The sequence below is a fragment of the Centrocercus urophasianus genome, unplaced genomic scaffold, assembly GCF_019232065.1.
Source record: "Centrocercus urophasianus isolate 14NV4802_14NV808 unplaced genomic scaffold, USGS_Curo_1.0 seq_16, whole genome shotgun sequence".
Classification (NCBI taxonomy): domain Eukaryota; kingdom Metazoa; phylum Chordata; class Aves; order Galliformes; family Phasianidae; genus Centrocercus; species Centrocercus urophasianus.
Window position 1 is genome coordinate 30,196,582 of NW_024884711.1, and position 19,785 is coordinate 30,216,366.

Genomic DNA, 19,785 nt, shown 5'->3' on the forward strand with positions numbered 1-19,785 from the left:
GAGTGGATAGACATTTTCTGGATGTACATTCAGTAGTCTTGTTAATTTTACTAGTATTAGTTATTTGTCAAGCTTTCAGAAACTGAAGTTTTTTCTTCAAGTACTAAGGCATTTTATCAGTGAAGTGCTTTCTATTTTTTTGTTTATTCAGATGATTCCTTTTGTATATCCATAAATATGTTTTCTCTTTTTAGAAAAAGAGCAAACGGGGATCTAATAGGTCATATGATCAAAGTTTAAGTGATTCTTCCTCTCACTCTCAGGATAAACATCATGAGAAGGAGAAAAAAGTAAGTGGATTTGTCGTTGCTAATTATGTGGCACATCTGCTTAATAGTAGAACTTTCTGATAAACATTTACCTTAACTTTTGCTGAAAAGCATGAAGGAAATCTTGTTCCTGAAGCACTGGATAACACAGGTGATGAGCTAGAGGTTCTAGGGTCCAGTCAAAAAACATCTTTGGTGTGCTTGTATGCGTGCTTTCCGTTTCCTGCTTCCTTATGGCTGGTTTTGGGATACACCCTGAAACATGTCTCTTGGGAAGGCTGTTTTTGTGCAGCTTCATTTGCCTTTGTTCTTCTATTAGAGATTTTTCTTTTTTGTATAGTTGTTGTGACCAGGAGGGAAATAATAAAGGGAGTAAATTATTCAGCAAATGTTGAGTACTCAACATCTAGTTCATCATGTTTGTCTGTTGCATGTTTTTTTTTCCCCCCCATCAGGGATCTTACATCTGTTTTTGACACGTTTTAATAGTACTGGTGATCAGATCTACCGTAGTGGCAAAATACTTTGTAATTCACCTGGAATTCTTCCAGTGAAGTAGAAAGGTAGCAAACCAAGTGATAACTTTGTCATTGGTGAATTCTCGTAACAATTTAACTTCATATATTTTTAAAAATGAATTTTAAATTTATGGTGATTATTTTACATTTCTAGTGCTGTGAATTAATACTTGTCTGTGGGAAATTTATCTAAATACAACACAAAGAAAGAACAAACAGTGACACAGCAATACAAATTACATTTGAGCCTTTTTTCAAGTCTCCTTCCTGAGAATACATGCAGAACTGCTCACCTGCATTCATTGTATACTACTAACTTAATAGACTTTTCTGTGAGTATGGGTGGACTGAATTTTGTATTTCTCAAAAGCATACAAATTGAGAAAAACAAAATATGTACTGAACAAGTGTGTATTACCTGGAGGAGCTATATGTATAGTGGCATTTAATAACAAATATCTGTCTTCAGGGCACTAGTCTCCTTAACATTGGATTTGTTTTCAAGCTTATTTCCACTGTGGATGGTGTTGATTTTCATTGTTCCAGGACTACCCTTTAAAAAGATGTCTTTATGTCTGGTTAATAGTAGTGGTGAATAGTCCTGTTTTCATCTGGCGCTGAAGGAGTACGCACACTGTGATGTAGTAGTACCTCTGAATCACAATTTGACTGAAAATAATGAAAGTATGGATTCTTGGCATTTTTTCCTTAGCAATATGAGCATGGAAGGAAACAATTTTGAATGACACCACAGAATTACTTCCAGGTTCATAGAATCATAGAATCGCAAGGTTGGAAACAACCTGCAAGATCATCTAGTCCAACCACCCTCCCATTCCCAGTACCACAAGCTACTAAACCATCTCTCTTAACTCCTCATCCAGGGACCTCTTGAACTCTGCCAGGGATGGCAACTCCACCACCTCCCTGGGCAGGCCATTCCAGTGCCTGACCACCCTCTGATAGAAAAAGTTTCTCTAATGTTCAACCTAAACCTCCTCTGGTACGACTTCTGGCCATTTCCTCGGGTCCTACTATTTGCCTGGGAGAAGAGGCCAGACCCTTTTTCATCACAGCCTCCCTTCAGGAAGTTGTAAAGTACAGTGAGGTCTCCCCTGAGCCTCCTCTTCTCCAGAATTTAAGGTTAAGACTCTGCTAGTCTACTAGCTTTACTTTCTCTTTAGTTTGCTTAATCTACCACTGTTACTGTATTGCACGTCGTGCTTTTAAAAAGTACATGTGTGGATTTTTACTCAAATTGACAAAACCTTGAAGTTTGAAGAAACTTTGAGTTATTTCATGTGTCTGAACCAGAACAAAAAAAGTGACTTTGATTGGAGATACATTTCAGGCTATAATATCTGTGAAATAGTTTGAGTTCTTGATATTGTTAGTGTTGTATTTTGCCATTGCAATTCCTGACCTTTTTCTGCCGCTGTGATAAGTTTGCAATGAATAGGATTAAGTTTTTCTACTTTTTGTGAACTGAAACACAGTTCTCCAGAAGACTGCATGACCTGTAACACTAGGTAAAGCAACAGTGTGTAATGAAGCTACCTCTGGATTGATGTTTAGATGTTGTCAGAGCGTGCTATAGCATTTTTACACAATTAAGTTTGATTTGCTTTGTGTGTTGTATCATAAGATGCTGTTTAAAATTAAGTTAATTGATAATATAAGTCATTGCTTGGTAGAAAAGGGTTGCAGTTTTCAGAATTTGTAAATCACTTAAGTTTTCATGACTACAGGCTTTTGTTCTGGAGTTTTGTCTGACATACTTAAGAGTTAATAAATATCCATGCTTTGCAAAATATTGGCCAATGGAACAAGTTTGGTACGAAAGTTGTAAAGATAAGCAGTAGCAGATACAGTTGCTTTAAACAAATTTTTGATCACTTGAGAAAGGCAGAGCTTACAATCTAGCAATAAAGTAGGAATTACTTACCCCTTTCTGAGGATCAGGGCTCACCAAACACTCCCAAGGAGGTAATTCTGTTGCAGCTGCCAGCCCTTAAATGAGGTTAGGGAAGGGTGGACCCAGGGTCCAACCCTTCTAGTCACAAAGGTGAATTGCTTCCACCTGTGCTCCTAGGGCTGGTTATGTCCCTTCACCAGGTGCTCAATCATGGATTCAGGCTGTGATTATTATTTATTGTACTTATTTTATTGTACTGTGTATGTTATATACTACATCTTGGAGGAGAAGGGTAATTCATTTAGAGTGATTTTTCTTATTTTGTCCTCTGCAAATCCATTTGGAATCTTGATTATTCTGAGTAAATACTTGTATTTTTATTTCTATATAAATAAAGAGTTTTAGGGAGTGTGTTTTTATTCTGTCTTTCATCTTTGTACTTTGGAGATCTGGATAATCTGAACTTTGGGCATCCTTCCATTCAAAAAGACAGAAACTGTGAGCTGAAAACTGGATGTAGTTATCTTGATCAGACCTGAAAAACTATCCCTCAGGACTCAGTACTGGGACCAGTGCTATTTAATATCTTCATCAGTGGAACTGAGTACATCCTCATAAAGTTTGCAGATGACACTGAGTTGTTTGGTATGATTGACGTGTATGAGGGATGAGATGCCATTCAGAGAGATCTAGACAGGCTGAGCAGTGGGCACAGGCGAACCTCAGAGGTTCAGCAAACCCAAATGCAAGGTCTTGTACCTGAGTGCAGTCCTCACTATTAATACAAGCTGGGGGATGAACGGATGGAGCAGAGCCTGACTGAAAAGTACTTGCAGGTACTGAAGTCATAGAATGGCCTGGGTTGAAAAGGGCCACAATAATCATCAAGTTTCAACTAGTAGTGTGTCCCTGCAGCCCAGAAAACCAACTGTGTCCTGGGCTGCAGTAAAAGAAGCATGATCAGCAGGTCAAGGGAGGTGATCCTGCCCCTCTACTCTGCACTGTGAGACTTCACCTTTAGTACTGTGTCCAGATGTGCAGTCTTCAGTACAGGAGGGATGTGGAGCGCGTCCAGAGGAGGGCCACAAAAATGATCCCAGGGATGGAACACCTGCCCTGTGAGGACAGGCTGAGGGAGCTGGGGCTGTTCTGCCTGGGGAAGAGAAGGCTCTGGGAAGACCTGAGAGTGACCTTTCAGTACCTACAGGGGGCTGTGAGAAAGAAGGGAACAGACTGTTTAGCAGGGTCTACTGTGATAGGACAGGGGGGGGATGGTTTGTAACTACAAGAGGAGAGATTTAGATTGGATGTAAGGAAGAAGTTTTTTACAATAAGGGTAGTAAGGCACTGGCCCGGAGAGGTGGTGTATGCCCCGTCCATGGAGATACCCAAGGTCAGGCTGAATGGGGCACCCTGTTCATTGCAGGGGAGCTGGGCTAAGTGATCTTTAAAGATCCCTTTGAACTCATGCACTTCTATGATTCTGACCATTCTGTCAATACTAAAAAGTATTGTTTTGCAGTTAGAAGGGGTTGGTCTGAAAATATTGGTATGGATAGCTGTCAATTTTGCAAATGAACTGTTGAAAAGTTGAAAAGATTTGTTTTCCTTTAGAATAAATATTAGTCTCATTTGGGCACTGTGCTTACAAAATTAATGTGTAAAGATGTAACAATAAAAAACAACTAAAAAGCTTAGGTATAATTGAATTGTAATGAGCAATTTGAAACTACAGAATAAATAGCTTAGTTACTCTCTAATTACTATGGCACTAAAAATGCTTAGTTGTTATGGGGAGGTGTTTTTTAGAAATGATTACAGATGAGTCTGTGTACCTCTTAAGTGGGATTGTAGAATCTTGCTTGACGTTCTGCTCTAATTCCTCTTTTTTCACTTCCCAAGTGTTTACCTCAAGGTTTTTGGGGAAAATACTTGGGGAACAGGAGGCTGTGGAAGAACACCTTATTCTGCTGGTGTTGCTAGCAGCTTTATCTTTGGAAAGAGCTAAAGCAGGAATTTCGAATGTCTGAGATCAATCTTTGTGTCATGGAAAAGTTTTGTACCACTTGTGGAAAATTCAGCAAGCTTACTGGCATTCTGTGTTTATTATTTTTAGCAACTGAAACAACTAAAAGTCTGTACCAGAAGTGCTTTGATATATGTGGGCCAGGACAGAGAAATATAAAATTCTTTGCTACAATGTGATAATAGCTTCTGTAAACTATACAAGAAAAATTCCATGGCTAGCAAAATTTAGAAATTCTCTTTACAGTGAACTTTATATTTTTTCTCTTTAAAGAAAAACAATCTGTGTCTGTCAAGGTTTAATGGTGCAGAGAGGGACTTGAGAGAAGACCATGGAGGAGCCTTAGCTGCTCTTTTATATTCCTTTGTGAAAGTATTTCACTTTGGCTTTTGTAGTAAGTTCTTTCCACACTCATCAAAAGACTTTTTTGAGAAAGAAAGATTACTTTGCTTTTCCAGATTGCCTCCCTACCCTGCAGGGATCAACTGAAATACTTTCATTTAAAAATAACCATTATGTACTTCTTATATTATTAAGTCTTCATATTTTATTCATTATTATGACATTATTTATTTTAGTTTCATCAATAGTTTTCTAACACTTTGAAGTAACTGCATTAATTGGACTGTCATGTTTTTTTTTCTTCAATCTCAGTGTGTTGTAGTATCCTTTGCTTGACTCCTCAGCGTTGGTACTTTGCCACATTATAAGTTAGAGGAGAGTAACTTTTGAGCAATCATAGCAGAGAATCTACTGAAATTTGTGGTGACTTAAACAGTTCTTATTTGAGAAAATTATGCAGTGGATCTTGTTAGTAATTTGAAAACAAAATGTTGTCTAAATATTAAAAATAGGTCATTAAGTTTACTGCTTGATTTTGTTTCCATATGAGCAACTTATCTACCTGTATTTGTATTCTGTAACAATAGCTGTGAAAGATGTAGAAGTAAATGGTGCTTTAAGATACTCTTCTTATTTGTTTTGGATCCTAGTTCACACTATGATTATTAGTAGTTCATGTTGACTTTGTTTGACTTGTCACTCTTTGACTTGTTTGACTTGCAGCTGTTCCTAGAAGATATTTTTGGTACTTTATTTAAAAAAATAAAAATAAAAATTGTATCTACATGCTGTTCACCAGGCACCAAGTTTTGCAATTAAAGGTGAACTGCAGTGTTAAGCTTACAGAACCAGTAAAATGTAATTTATCCCTTTTGTTTGCCATTGTATTTGCGTATTTTTTGGTATATATTTGATGGGTGTCTTTAAAGATACCTTGCGGACAGAGTAGGATTTCATAGTATGCAGCATATGTTTTAGATGCTTGCAGTTTTTTATAGGAATAAATGAAGGTGAACATAGACAATAAATAGAATAATAGGTAGCTTAGATTGGAAGGGACCTCAAACAACATTCGGTTCCAACCCTCTGCTGTGGACAGGGTTGCCAACCAGTAGATTGGGCTGCTCAGAGCCTTATCCAACCTGGCCATGACAGCCTGCAGGGATGAGGCATCCAAAGCCATGTCATTGAGAAAGGTGCTGAAGAGCACTGGTCCCAGGACAGACCTCCGGGTGACTTCACTTGTGGCTGGCCTCTTTCTGAACATAGAGCTGTTGATCACAACTCTCTGGCTGTGACCTTGTAGCCAGTTTCTAATGCACCGATGAGAGCCGCCTTCAAATCTGTATTTCTCCAATTTAGAAATGAGTGTGGTGCGGGGCCATGTCAAAGGCATTGCCTAAATCCAGGTAGATGACATCAGTTGCCCTTCCTTTGTCCACTGATGCTGTTGCTCCATTTTAGAAGACCCCACACTGGTCAGTCACGATCTGCCCTTGGTGAAACCATTGCTAACGTCTCAGGTCATTTCCTCATCCTGCATGTGCTGTAAATATCTTCCAGGAGGATCTGCTTCATAATTTCCTAGGCAAAAATGTGATGTTCACAAGCTTGTAGCGCCCCTGCTCTTAAATTTCTTTATCCCTTTCTTAAAAATGGGAGCAGTGTTTCCCTTTTCCCACTAACTGGGGGCTTTGCCTGAAAGCCATGACTTTCAAATATAGTGGGGAGTGGCTTGGCAACCAAATCAGCCGGTTCTTTAGCACCCTGGGGTGCATTTGTCTGGCTCCATAGTGTTGTACACATTAAGTCTTATGAAGCAGCCTCAGACATGCTCTGCTCTTATAGTGGGAGGGATTTCACTTCCCTGACCCCTGCCTAGACAGTCAGGGACCTGGGAAGCTGGACTGGCAGTGAAGACCAAGGCAAAAAATTCAGTTACCTCACCTTTTTCCACATCTGTTGAAGCCTGTTCCCCCTTCTTGTTTATCAGAGTGGGTGCACTTTCCTTTGCCAATCTCTTCTTACCAATGTTTCTAAAGAAACATGTTATTTTTCATGTCCCTCATCATGTTCAGTATACCTGTGCATTGGCTTTCCTGATCCCACCTCTGCACATCTGAACAGTATCCCTGTGTTCTTCCCAAGCCACACATCCTTGTTTCCATTGCCTGTATGTTTCTTTCTCCCTCAGTTTGATCAGCAGTTCCTTCTTCAGCCATACCAGTTTCCTGCCTCTTCTTTTTGATTTCTTGTGCTGGGGAATGGAGAACTCTTGTCAGGCAGAGTACTTGTTAAGAGTATTTATTTTCTGCTTTTTTTCCTGTTTCAAGATTTGCTCTGCTGTCAGTCAGTTGATATCACTGCCTTCTCTAGAATGATAGTTTCCAGTGGCTTTCAGGATGGGTGTCTTGGGAGCTATGGCTGATCAGAGAAGCAAATCTGATAAAAAGTGAAGCATGTACTGGGTTGTCATGAAGGACCAGCTGTTTATTTTTTTTTTGTAAGTGGGAAAGATCATTGGTTTGTGTGTCCTTTCAGACTGACTTGATTGAAAGTTTTGATATTTGTTAAATGTTGTGGGAATTCATGTCACTTTGTTACTCCTTTTCTGGATCAAGAAGTGAATAATGTTTTAGAACTCTTGCTATGCTATGTATGCATCTTTATGGTGAGATGAGTGTGCAACTGCAGGAAGTCAATTTATTGGCAGCTAAAGCTCTTCATCTCAGCAGGTTGTTGAAACATTTATTCTGATCTGTGTAAAATCTGAGCATTCATTTCAAAGGTTTTCCTGCAAGTGAATTTTTCCCTACTTCTTTGATGTTAATTCCATCTGGAGTCAATTCATGTTCAGAAGTAGGATACCTGAATTTTCATTAGAAAGGAAGAAACAAGAAAAGAGGAAAAAATGGAGGCATGATTTGTTGGAGGAAGTAAAACCTAAGAGGAAGAGGAAATATAAAGCAAAGAACATCAGACCTCCTGTGGTCAATATCTTCATATATAAAGGCCTTCGGGTGAGGTTCCTTCCAGCATCTTCTGGTGACTCCTGCCAGTGCCATCTGTGTGCACCTTGGTAACATGTCCTAGCAAACTCTGTGTTGATATTTTGGATCTAGAAGAAAGATTTGCTATGATGCTAATGCTTTAGGGATTTAAAGCATGTTCTTTCCAGATTGTTCAAGTCATTTATTTTATCTACCTGTGCATCACCTCCCCTATTTACTGTTTTGGATCCATCCCTCTTTCCTTCTTGACAAATCCTTCTGTATTGAGAATACCATCAAAGTTATTTCAGTACATTACAGAATATAATTTGAAGTCTTCCTGGCTGTTATTTTGATCAGAACACTACATTTCATTGCCTTTCAGACAAAAATAATGGTAGAAAAAAAAGAAGAAAGCTGAAATTGTACAACATGTTCATTTAAATGTTTCATATTCTTTATTGATGTTGCTATGAAGTTTCATCTTGAAGAATTTTAAAGTCTTTGCCTCATTGTTCTGAAATTATAAAAATTTCTGCTGGGTAGTTTGAATTTCCTAGTAAAATGATAAAAATTAAATTCATGCAGTGGCTTTCGTTTCCATTTCACAGCTTCATTCTCAAGGCTTGTTTAGGCTTCATTGAAATAGTTAAGTTTATCTGAATGTGTTCACTGATGATACAGAAAGCTGAGTTACTAGTGCTGATGAAAGGCTTGTGAATCAAGTCTTTACTGTGCTTACAACAGATCTGATAACACAGGAATCTTGGTGTAGATGTTGTTCTCTTCCTGCTTGTATGCTGGCAGTGCAGGATAACAATTCTTGGATTGATACATTTAAGAAGTTATTGAAAAGACTGTGCAGTGCAGTCAAATCCCTCTTCCCTTACTTTTTCTTCCCCTAAATTTTTATTTTCCAGGTCCAAAAAGCCTGAAACAAACAGATCCTTCTCCAAAACAAAATCCTCTGACCTAAACTTCCCTCAACAAGCTTATCTGAGGTGTTACAAACTTAAAATCCTACTTTGTGGCATACATTGTTGTAATTATGACACCTATAAGCTTTGCTGTGAAACGGCAAATTTCATATTTCTATTTAAATGACATATAGGAAGAAAACTTCCACATCTGTATATGGAGAAAAACAGAAAATGAAAAACCCAAACAACACTAGCCCCAACAACAACAAAGCAAAATGAAAAAAAAATAAAAATGAATTTGGGTACATTAAAGTTGAAGCTGAATTGTGTTTTCTTTTGTAACTTACAGAAATATAAAGAGAAAGATAAACACAAGCAAAAATATAAGAAGCAGTCGGAGTCCTCACCATCCTTGGTTCCATCTCTTACTGTAACTACAGAGAAAGTAAGTTGATGTATTTTTTTTTTTTACTCATCTTCCATTTTAATTTCTTATGCTGACTCCTCATAATATTTGCATTTTATACTCCAAAAGCTTTAAAATGACAGTGTCGTAGTCTTATTTTAGCAGTCTACTCTTGGTTCTGTGTTCCATATTCCTGTTAGCCTGCTGCAGATACCTAACTCAGAGGAAATACAAGTAGGTAAATTATAAGAACTATTCTGATTATGCTCTGAAAGAGTAACTTCTGTTATTTGCCTCCTATCCCCTTCTCCCACTCCCCACTACAAAAAAAGACTCTAATGATGCTAATACAGAATAGCATAATAGTATTAAGAATTAAGTTTTCTCACTTCAAAGTTAGGAAACATATGGGAATATTTGACATCCAAGCTGGGGAGTCATACCTGAATTAACCAGCTATCAGTACGTGGAGTATTTTGTTCTTTAGGAAAGATGCTGAAGCTTGTTGTAACGCATGTAGTTGTTCTTGATGAGGCGCAGTATTCAACAAATGTGTTTATGTGTGTTGTATGGTGTACTGAGACCGCAACAGGACAGGGTAAAACAATGGAAATACTGGCTTTCTCTAGTCCCTGTAGTTCTTCTCTCAACTAATAAATGATATAAACTACAAGAATCATCACCAAGAATGCAAGCTTTGTAGTATGTTTTGTGTATTTTTTTGTTCTTAGTAGTAGGAGTATTGACCTGAGGATGTATACCTGTTAAAATTGTTGTTTGTGGCTCATGCTTCTGATACAGTCCTGTTTCTGGTTCTGTTGTATTCTTTTGGTAATGATAAAGCAGCTGAGATCTACTAATCAGTGGCTTTCTGAATCTCACAATAATTCTGTATTTCTTCATTTTTAAATAAAAGGTAAATTTACTGCTTTACTCTTCTGATGGAAGAGTAATCAGATACTGCAATTAGTGTGCAGTTAGGAGTATGGTGGGTTTTTATTGAAATGATTGCAGAACTCCTTGAATTATACTGACTGGTCCCTGTGGGTTTTTTTTGTTGTGTTTTTTTTTTTTTTAAACATCATTTTATTAATTTACCTGGAGCCTGTTTCTCTTCAGTCTCAGACAACTCTTAAAATAGCTTATAAGAGAATTTTCTTGTGTGAGAAGATCCTGTACAAAGATTTTGTACTACATATGTCCTTATCTTTCTTGGGTATATATCCCTTTTGTACTTCTGTGACATAATTATCATCAAAAATTTTATTAACAAGTGGTGTTACCATATATTTGTGTAAGAGTTAAAGAAAATACGTGGAAATGTTGGTCATTTCTAAGTCCTACCTGTTAGAATATCCTTTTAATGTGGCAGAGGGAGTTGGATTTTTCTCCTGCTCACCTCATTTATAATGATTTTTCATAATTTCAAGGTGTGCAATTGAATGGTGTGCACTTTTTAAGATGAACAAGAGTAGATTATCGCTTTTAACAACAGTAAAACAACATTTTTAACAGGCCTCTGACTATTTAATGCAAGTTACCTGCAACGTTGCTGAGTTGTTAGCAATACAGTTATTAATCAGAATTAACTGTACTATATATATATATATATGTATATATTTCAAGTCAATTTATGTAGTTAAATCTATAAATAATATGAACATTTTAATCATTTTTGTATTCCTGGAATATTTAAGCCTTGCTTCTTGATAGTCCTCAAAAATCATTAAACATATAGCATTACCAAAAACACATTGCAACTAGTAGCAAGGTAGACTTACAGTAAATACAGAGAACAAGAGCTGACTGTAATTCTAGAACTTGAACTGTAACTGAAATAATTAAAAAAAAGCATCAAATGGAAGTATTCATTGTAGAATTGGAACAGCAATACTTCAGTTTCTTTTTGTTTTCTACCTTCTGACTCTTCTTTCTACCTAAGTTGTCTAAGTATTTTCTAGATCCTTTATATGGTTGTTATTTTTTATTGAAGCTACTGAATGTGATTTTTTTCTTTAAATGTTTGCTGTCCATTTGGAAGTGATTTCTCTGTGGCTAATTTCTTCACATCCCTTTTTAAAACTCTTTTCTTAAGTTCCTTTGACTCAATTTACTTGCATTTAGTTTTTGGAATTATATGGTCACACTGTGTTCCTCAAGAATGTGTTCCTTAAACTTTGAAATTTCAGTAATTTGAGAAGCTCTGCTTTCTTCTGAGAATAATATTTGCTTCAGAACATTTTCTTATTATGCTACTTTTGTGTATTCCTTTACATAGTGTTGTCAGAATTGATTTGAACTTGCTGTCTTTTTCACAGCAGTCTGTCTTTGCAGTGAGCACACTGTTATCATTGTTTATAATCACTTCTGCTGTCACAGCCGCTCTGTTGTGGGAGCTGAAATTGGAAATGAATTCATCTTTTCCTATTTAAAGAAGGGAAAGCCTTTGTGGTAGGAGTGGTAATGACCATTTATGCAGGTGGTAGCTTGGAGTATGTTTTAATCTGGATGAGTGGCTTCTTAAGTTATATTCGTGAACAGCTGCATAGTAAAACTGTGAGTTTACATTATGTGAGTTAGTATGTGTGGATTGTTTGGCTGTTCTGTAAAATGTAATTTGAAGCAATTTCACTGAAGTTCCAGTGCAGTGGTTGCATGCAGTCGGAGCACATCTCTTGAGAGGCAGCTCTGTGCATCACTGGGATGTCTCAGCAGGCACCACTTAGTCTGGATTGGTTATGTTGGAAAAAGTTTGAAATAAGAAATTCTGAACTACTCTGTTTACTATCCTGTCATTTTTTTCACCTTTCTTTTGGGATATAGGCATTGAATTTTTAAGGAGCGGAATAACTTGGGCTTTTTCTCTCTTTACAGATGAGGGTGGTTTTTTTTGTTTTTTGTTTTTTTTCTCCTCGTTATAGCATATATAAGAGAGCCACCAACCCTTTATTTAGTCATGGTGAAAACTCCTTTCTAGTATTTTGAGCCTTGAAAGCTCAGAGAAGAGTTAAAAAATGTGTATGGCTCAACAGATCCAGAAAGATAATGATCACTACTTTTTGATTGTCTTACAGATATAACCCAAGAAAAACCCAACCCAAACCAACCCCCCGAGATGCTAAGATAGTGTATCTGCTTTCAAATTGCAGCCTGTGGCTGATACCTGTAAGAGTAGGTCACCCTGAATGTCAGCAGATGGGTTCTCAAGGGAGATGCTCTGATCCTACTGCAGTAGAATATTGAAGGGAATGAAAAGAGAAGGATAATCTCTGTTTTATGAGCATCGCTGTATTCCATCAGTGTGGTGTTTTGTTTCATGTGTTGGGTTTTTTTGTTAGTTTGTTCTGCTTGGACTCATCTCTTACCACCTGGCACTGCTGTGGTTGATGGCCTGCTGTGGCCCTTCCCTCTGCAATAGTACTGTTCTGTACATCTGGATTAGGGCTAAAGGCTTTTCAAGTATCGGATGTGCTGTGTATGTTAAGAATGATTATTATGCTTTTACAGTGAATCTAAAGCTTTTCCAGAAGTTTTAAGACTTGCTCTCCTTGCTTTTAAGGCTTGCTGTGGTGCACACAGGGTGATATATGTGAGGTATAAAAGCGACAATAACTCTCTGCTCCAAGTTGGCAGCATAAAAGTGTAGTTTAAGGAAAAAAAAAAAAAAGCCTGCAAACTGCTTTATGAGAATCATAAAGGAGCTGTGATGTACGCCGAGTTTGCTTGATAATTGCAGTAGCAATTGCTGATTGACTTGCAGAACAGGAGGAACATTCATGAACTGCTTATTTCAGTTCTCCCACATAAACCAAGGAATGGGCTTGGGGGACATCAGAGGAATTTCTGTTCTGGGGGGATGTTTGTACTGAAGTGAAGGGAAATAACTGACGGCAGTGTGAGCAGTGGGGATGCCTTAAGCTGTCTCTTTCCTATGGAAAGCACATGCTGGGGGGAGTGGGGAAGGCATGGTAGGCTCCAGGAGACAGCAGAACCTGAAACCAGTTATTAAGGAACCAAAGTTCTGCCTTCATCCTTAGATCACTGTTGCTTGCCACTTCTCACTTGCATCACTTAAAAAAAAACACCCTGCCAAATCAATCTGTCTTTGCCATTGATGATGGCATTTATACTAGGCCTTTGTGTTTTAGAGTGTGGCATTTTAGAAAAAACTGTTTAGGAGTGGGTAAGTTGTTTTATGAACCATTTAGCTTTATAATCAAATTGTGCTGCCCTTTCATCTTGGATGGTATTGTGCATCTTTTGGATTCTGCAAGTAATTAAGATGCAGATCTGTTTAGGATACTTTTTTGTAATTAACTCCTTGAAGTGAGGAAGCACAATCTGGAAAAAAAAAATACTGGTCAAGAGATAGAATTTTGCTTTGCTTCATGTCTGTTACATTCTATTAGTGGTCAAGATATTTTGAGCAAGCAAGTGTGTTTCAGAATATTTCACAGCACATACTGAAACAGAAATAGCTGTTGAATAAAGCTATCGTGAGCAGAACTGCACTGTGTATGCATGTTATCCAAAATCTGCTAAATGCAGGATTCAGGCATGCAGTCTCTGAATATATATTCGGTATTAATAGCTAAATCATATTATCCTGACCTTTCTAGGGATGGCAAATGAGACATTATATCCTTACTTCAAATCTCTGCACAGCATATGCAAATGACTGCCTATTAGTCATTGCCTGGTCCTGACCGGATCTTGTAGAGCTTAAGCTCTTGATTTCCTTTTTACCGAGTAAAAACCCACAGCAAAAAAAAGCCCTCCAAACCAATCCTGCAATAAGGAGAAGAGATATTAGATAACATCAAAATATGGCTGTTGATAGCAATAGAGAATTAACCTGGCAATTAGTATTCAGCTGGGGGGGCGGTAGTAGATAAAAGTTAGGAGAGGAGAGAGTTAGATAAGAGGAGAAACCACAGGTCCCAGAAAAAGCTGACTTTGAGGGAGTGGGTTATTGCATGTCTGGAAAGCCTTTGTTCAAATGACCCACATTTGAACCACTGCTTCTTAACACAGGTCAAGTGACACATCAGTTTCAGGAAAATTGAGCATACTTGTGGACTTTGCAACAGTTCAAAAAGTTAACTGCTACATTTACCTTAGAATTGGCTCCATCTTCACTGAAAACAGTTATCAGTATAGTAATGTCAAACTGAGGTAAATTATTCTTAATGTTGTACTTTAACAGACCTAAGCTAATATATTTTCTTCATTGGTATTTGGAAAGCCTGTAATATGTTTCTGTTGCATTTTATAATAGGACTGTATTTGCAATTTTGGAAAGCTATATTTTGCATTCCTGTTTAGGTAGGTAAATGAAAATAACTTTTTTGCTAGTTAAAATAAAGTTCTATTTTAGGCTGTGCAGATTTTGTTAATGTGAGCGGGTGCTTTACAGGTACTTTGCGTGTCTTCGTAACAATGTATGTTTTCCATTTAGATTATTATGTAGTGAGATACATTTTACTAGGCATTATGGTTTGGCTTATTTGATGTAGGGATTTAAAATAGCAGTAACTGAATGGTATGAAAATATGAAGCACCATTTGTTAATTATTGGTTTAGAAATTGTTACTTGTGGACCTTCAAGTCATAATGGTGCTCAGCATTTCTTCTATTTAGGATATGCTCTACTTTTCAGATTTTAGAAGCACTGTCTTTTGCATGTTTTTTTTCATACACTAGGTCATATGGGTGTGATGTAAGTGGGAGAGCCTCAGGAATAGCCTAAGCTTATGGGGAAAGTGCTTTTAGAGTGAGTTCACTTGTCTGTGTAGAATTGTTCTGTGTGGAACTTGTTCTGTGTGGAAGTGCTGGCGCCTGTAAAACAAGAGGTGAAGTCTAGCCAGTTTGAATGTGTATTTGCTCTGTGGAGAAATTTTTGTCTGCTTACCTGTTGTAGTTTGGAACATGGTGTCAGTCTTATCTTGGCTTATGGTGTTTAGACATAACAAGTTAAGACAAAAAAGAAACCAAGGCTACAAAGTAATACTAAGGTTAAGGGACTAGAGGTAGAATTCAACCAGAACAGTTTTTCTGGAGACGCTTTAAAGGAGCTACTGACTGAGGGAAGGCTGGTGTGATGATGGGAAATGAATGCTTAAGAGCTTATTGCAGTTGATTTTGTTTGGCGATAAGACTATGAAGTTGTAAAAGTGCAAATGGTTAGGTTCTGAAGCCTTTGTCAGATCCATTGCTGGTGAAAAATTTCCATTTTGATTGCACTGTGTTTGAAGTCTTTCCTTCTTCCACCAAAGTTGATGTTACATTTAAGCATTCTTTTTCACAAAATAATTGTACTTTAATTATATATATTGACAATTAATTTTATGTAACTTCTGTTATTGCCAGTTACCTTAGTATGTGAAATCTTCTAAATTTATTTGAGAGAGTGGCTTCTTTTATACCTCTTGGTATATTGGAATATATAAAAAATAGTCTTGTATGCTTTCCAAATCATTAAAATTGTTTGAACGGGCACGGAGAAAACTCATATTCAGCATGTATATATAAATATGCAGCACATATATATATAGTTGTGAAAATAAATATAAATCTGAGGCCAAAATATTGGTCTTATGGCAAATGTAACTCAGAGGCTGTCTTCTTCAAATACTAAAAATAAATTTGACACCTTGCAACTCTTTCCAGTCCTTGGCATAGGATTTCTGTTTGCTCTGAATTTGTTGTGCTGTGAGTAGTTCTGCTGGCTTAAATAGGAATACTAGATGAATCAAACTGAACATACTGGCAAGTTTATTGAACATTTCTAGGATTTTGTATTGCATTACTAAAATTTTATTACTAATTACTGATGTAAAACTAGTATCTTTGCATAAGCTATGGAGGATAAGTCATCAAGTTGGCTTCCACTGATTGTTCTAATTTGATAGTAAATGATCTGACGGTAATGCCACTTAACTGAGTAATTAGTAATGATAGCTGACTATTGTTCATATGGGATGAAATAAACTTTTTAAATTTTTATGATGGAAATTTCAATACTTGTAGCATTCTAGTTGTATGAATTGATTGTAACAGATTTTTGTATGATCTTACTGTTTCTTTTCTTTAATTCCATTTCACTTATCACAATGGTAGACTTATACAAGCACTAGCAACAACTCCATGTCAGGCTCCTTGAAGCGTCTGGAAGATACTACGGCTCGATTTACAAATGCAAATTTCCAGGAAGTTTCTACACACGTTTCAAGTGGAAAAGATTCTTCAGAGGCTAGAGGGTCAGAGAGCAAAGGGAAGAAATCTGCAGGTCACAGCTCGGGTCAGAGGGGAAGAAAGCCTGGTGCTGGAAGAAATCCAGGAACAACTGTGACTGCAGCTAGCCCTTTTCAGCAAGGTATTAATTGTTACGCAGTAATACTTCTTTTGCTTTGACATGGATTAGACAGAAATCTCACATATTTAAAAAAGATTACATATTGAAAAGTAATTCATCCTTTATTCTCAGCAATGAGAATGTTGTTTTACTTGGGAAAACGTAACTTTTTACGGGAATAAATGTTTATTGTCATAACAGGAAAAAGAAGGTTGTGCATCTTTAAAGGGCAAAGGTGATGTTTTTGTTTAGGTTGTTTAGGGTATGTTCTTTAACTGATAAAACCTGAAGTTTCATTTCTTCTGAACAGTTATTCTGGGTTAACATTTAACATGAAATTGAGCTTATGGGTCTTTGTAGGTCTGCTTTTTAATTCATATTAGAACAAAGCTTAACTAGTGTACAGAATGGGATGACTGCTGAATAACTCCTCAAGTTGCACACTTGTAAAATACTCTACCTTCCTCGAAGATAGAGATGTTGCTATGGGTTTTAATGTGGTATGTGATGAGCACTTCTGAATTTGTCTAAAACATTTACAGTTTTTTTCACTTGAAATACTGGAGTGGTTTTTATTTGAATTTTCAGAACCAGTACAATTTTCCTCTAGAATCTCACCTTTAAATAAAAATCTTGCCTACTGTTAAGTGGTGAAACAAAACTATATAAAACAACACTTTATATGATTTAAAAACTATCATAAAGCAATTGTAAGTAATGTTTAATGGGCTACTAGTGATAAAATATTCATTTTCATAGGACTTTTTTCAGTACTTTATGTCATTGTTTAGGGAGTGTTTTCTTGGTGAGACAGTGGTCACCAGTTGAAGTTTTACAATATAATGCCCATATATGCATTCACCCCTAAAAAATTACTGAATTTCAGTGAACTAGATTAGTGTTTGTATTCTGTAAACATGCTTATTTTTCTGCCTTGCATGTGCTAACTCAGCATTGAAGTGACTGCATTCCAGATACTACAGAAACAGTGCAGTTCTATTACAAAAAAGATCTTTATGGTTCTCTGACAATGTAAAGAAGCCTTAAAATAACAACTTTATACACTTCTCTCCACTTGCTTTCCTGTCCTTTTGAAAAATACCTCTTCTGTGGAACATGTCCTCAGCCAGGGTAAATTAAATGCAATTGCTGTTCACTTGACCTATGTCAAACCCCTGATTTAGGTAGAATGGAAGGAAGATTGCAGGCATAGCGTAAATGTGATCACAGCATGTTTTATCATCTGCCTTCTTTTTATATAAAAGTGTGTTTAAAAAAAAAAAACAAAAACACAACAACTTGCTGTCATATGTTTGTTGCTTCAAAACACAAGAGAAAGCATAAGTGTTTTAAAACTGAGGTTGTTATTCTCCTTTTATTAATTCTTACCTTATTAGTGCCCCAAAAATGAGTGATAGGAGATTCAGATCCAGAAGAATAAAGATCAACAGTAGAAATGAATTCTTTTAAAAATAAATTCTGTGTCTTTTGGTATCACTTTTTCATAAAGTCTTTGTGCTTCAAAGTTTTGTATTTTAAAATACTGATCTCTTCCATGAACTTTCATCAGCTGTACTAAAAAAATAAAAATTGTGCTTTTTTTTTTTTTTTTTTTTCCTCTTTAGGAAGCTTTTTGGGCACTCCTGGGAGCATAAAGTCATCTTCTGGAAGTTCGGTTCAGTCTCCCCAGGATTTTTTGAGTTTTACAGAAACAGATCTGCGAAGTGACAGTTTCACTCATTCTCAACAGGCTTCGTCAACCAAAGATGTACATAAAGGAGAGACTGGAAGTCAAGAGGGAGGTGTCAACTGTTTCTCTTCCTTAATTGGTCTCCCTTCATCATCAGCTGTTTCCCAATCTAAAAACTTTGACAGCTCACCTGGAGACATAAGTAATTCAAGCCTTACTTCTACAGCATACAAAAGAGCTCAAACTTCTGGAATAGAAGAGGAAACTGTAACAGAGAAGAAACGGAAAGGAAATAAGCAAAGTAAACATGGGCCTGGTAGACCCAAAGGAAATAAAAGTCAAGAAAGTATTTCCCATCTTTCAGTTTCTTCTGCTTCCCCAACTTCATCTGTAGCATCTGCTGCAGGAAGTGTGACAAGCTCTGGTCTTCAAAAATCTCCAACTTTGCTCAGGAATGGAAGTTTACAAAGTCTTAGTGTTGGCTCATCTCCAGTGGGATCAGGTAGGCATTCAATGGATTTGTTTTCTTATCTCAGAAGGCATCTGTTATTTTAGCCTTAATTCTGAGTATGCTTTTCATGAACAGAATATCATTTCAGTTATCTTGAAAGTTGAATTAGTGGAAAAAAAAAAAAGTCAGATTTAGAGTATAGTGATTGGAAGAGTAAGTCTTGTTCCATATATAGATGCTGCTATGTTGTAGTTGGCTGTAGTAGATTGACATATACAATGATCTGTATACTATATAAATGAAAATTTTGAGGCTTAGGGGAAAAAAAATGAAATGAAAATATTTTATCTGGAAATTGTGTGATAGTTCAGCTATCTTGAGAGAGAATACAGACTATACAGTCTGTATGTTTTTGTTGCATAGAGAAAACAAAATCAGTACTCGGGCATGTCAGCTGTGCTGAATATCCCTCAATTTCTGATTTTCAGTATAGCTCAAAAAATCAAACCGTATATATGGAGATATTATCAATTTAAACTGTAAGATGTAAGAGGTTATTCTGAATCTGAATTCCTGTTCACCCAGATGATAATTTCATGACCTTGTATGCTTTTTAGCAGTTGAAATTGACTGATTTGTTCTTCTTGTTCTAAATGTCTGTACAGTTTGGGCTGTGATAGGCTTTCTGTTTTCAGTAATCCTTGTGTGGAATGATGTTGCAGAATACTGTACTGAAGTCTGTCCTGCTTTGAAGTTTCCCTTGAGACCTTTGTCTTACATAAAAATAATGATGAAGTGAGGCTCGCTAATTTGTCATTTTTGTTGTTGTAGAGGATTTTTTTTTTTTTTTTTCTTGGTGCTTTGTTTTCATTTTTTGAGAAGAAAAAGTCGTTGTAGTTGAGGT

The 19,785-nt window shown here is 36.8% G+C and overlaps 1 protein-coding gene across 2 annotated transcripts in view; it reads left to right on the forward strand.

Moving 5' to 3' along the window:
* MLLT10 (MLLT10 histone lysine methyltransferase DOT1L cofactor) overlaps nt 1–19,785 on the forward strand; it is a 112,995-nt gene that overhangs the window by 38,210 nt on the left and 55,000 nt on the right. For both annotated transcript variants that reach the window (XM_042817050.1, XM_042817051.1), the window contains exons 7-10: nt 195–290; nt 9,330–9,425; nt 16,506–16,761; nt 18,366–18,932. In XM_042817050.1, the coding sequence (XP_042672984.1) occupies nt 195–290; nt 9,330–9,425; nt 16,506–16,761; nt 18,366–18,932 (1,015 nt within the window). The remainder of the gene's footprint in view (nt 1–194; nt 291–9,329; nt 9,426–16,505; nt 16,762–18,365; nt 18,933–19,785) is intronic.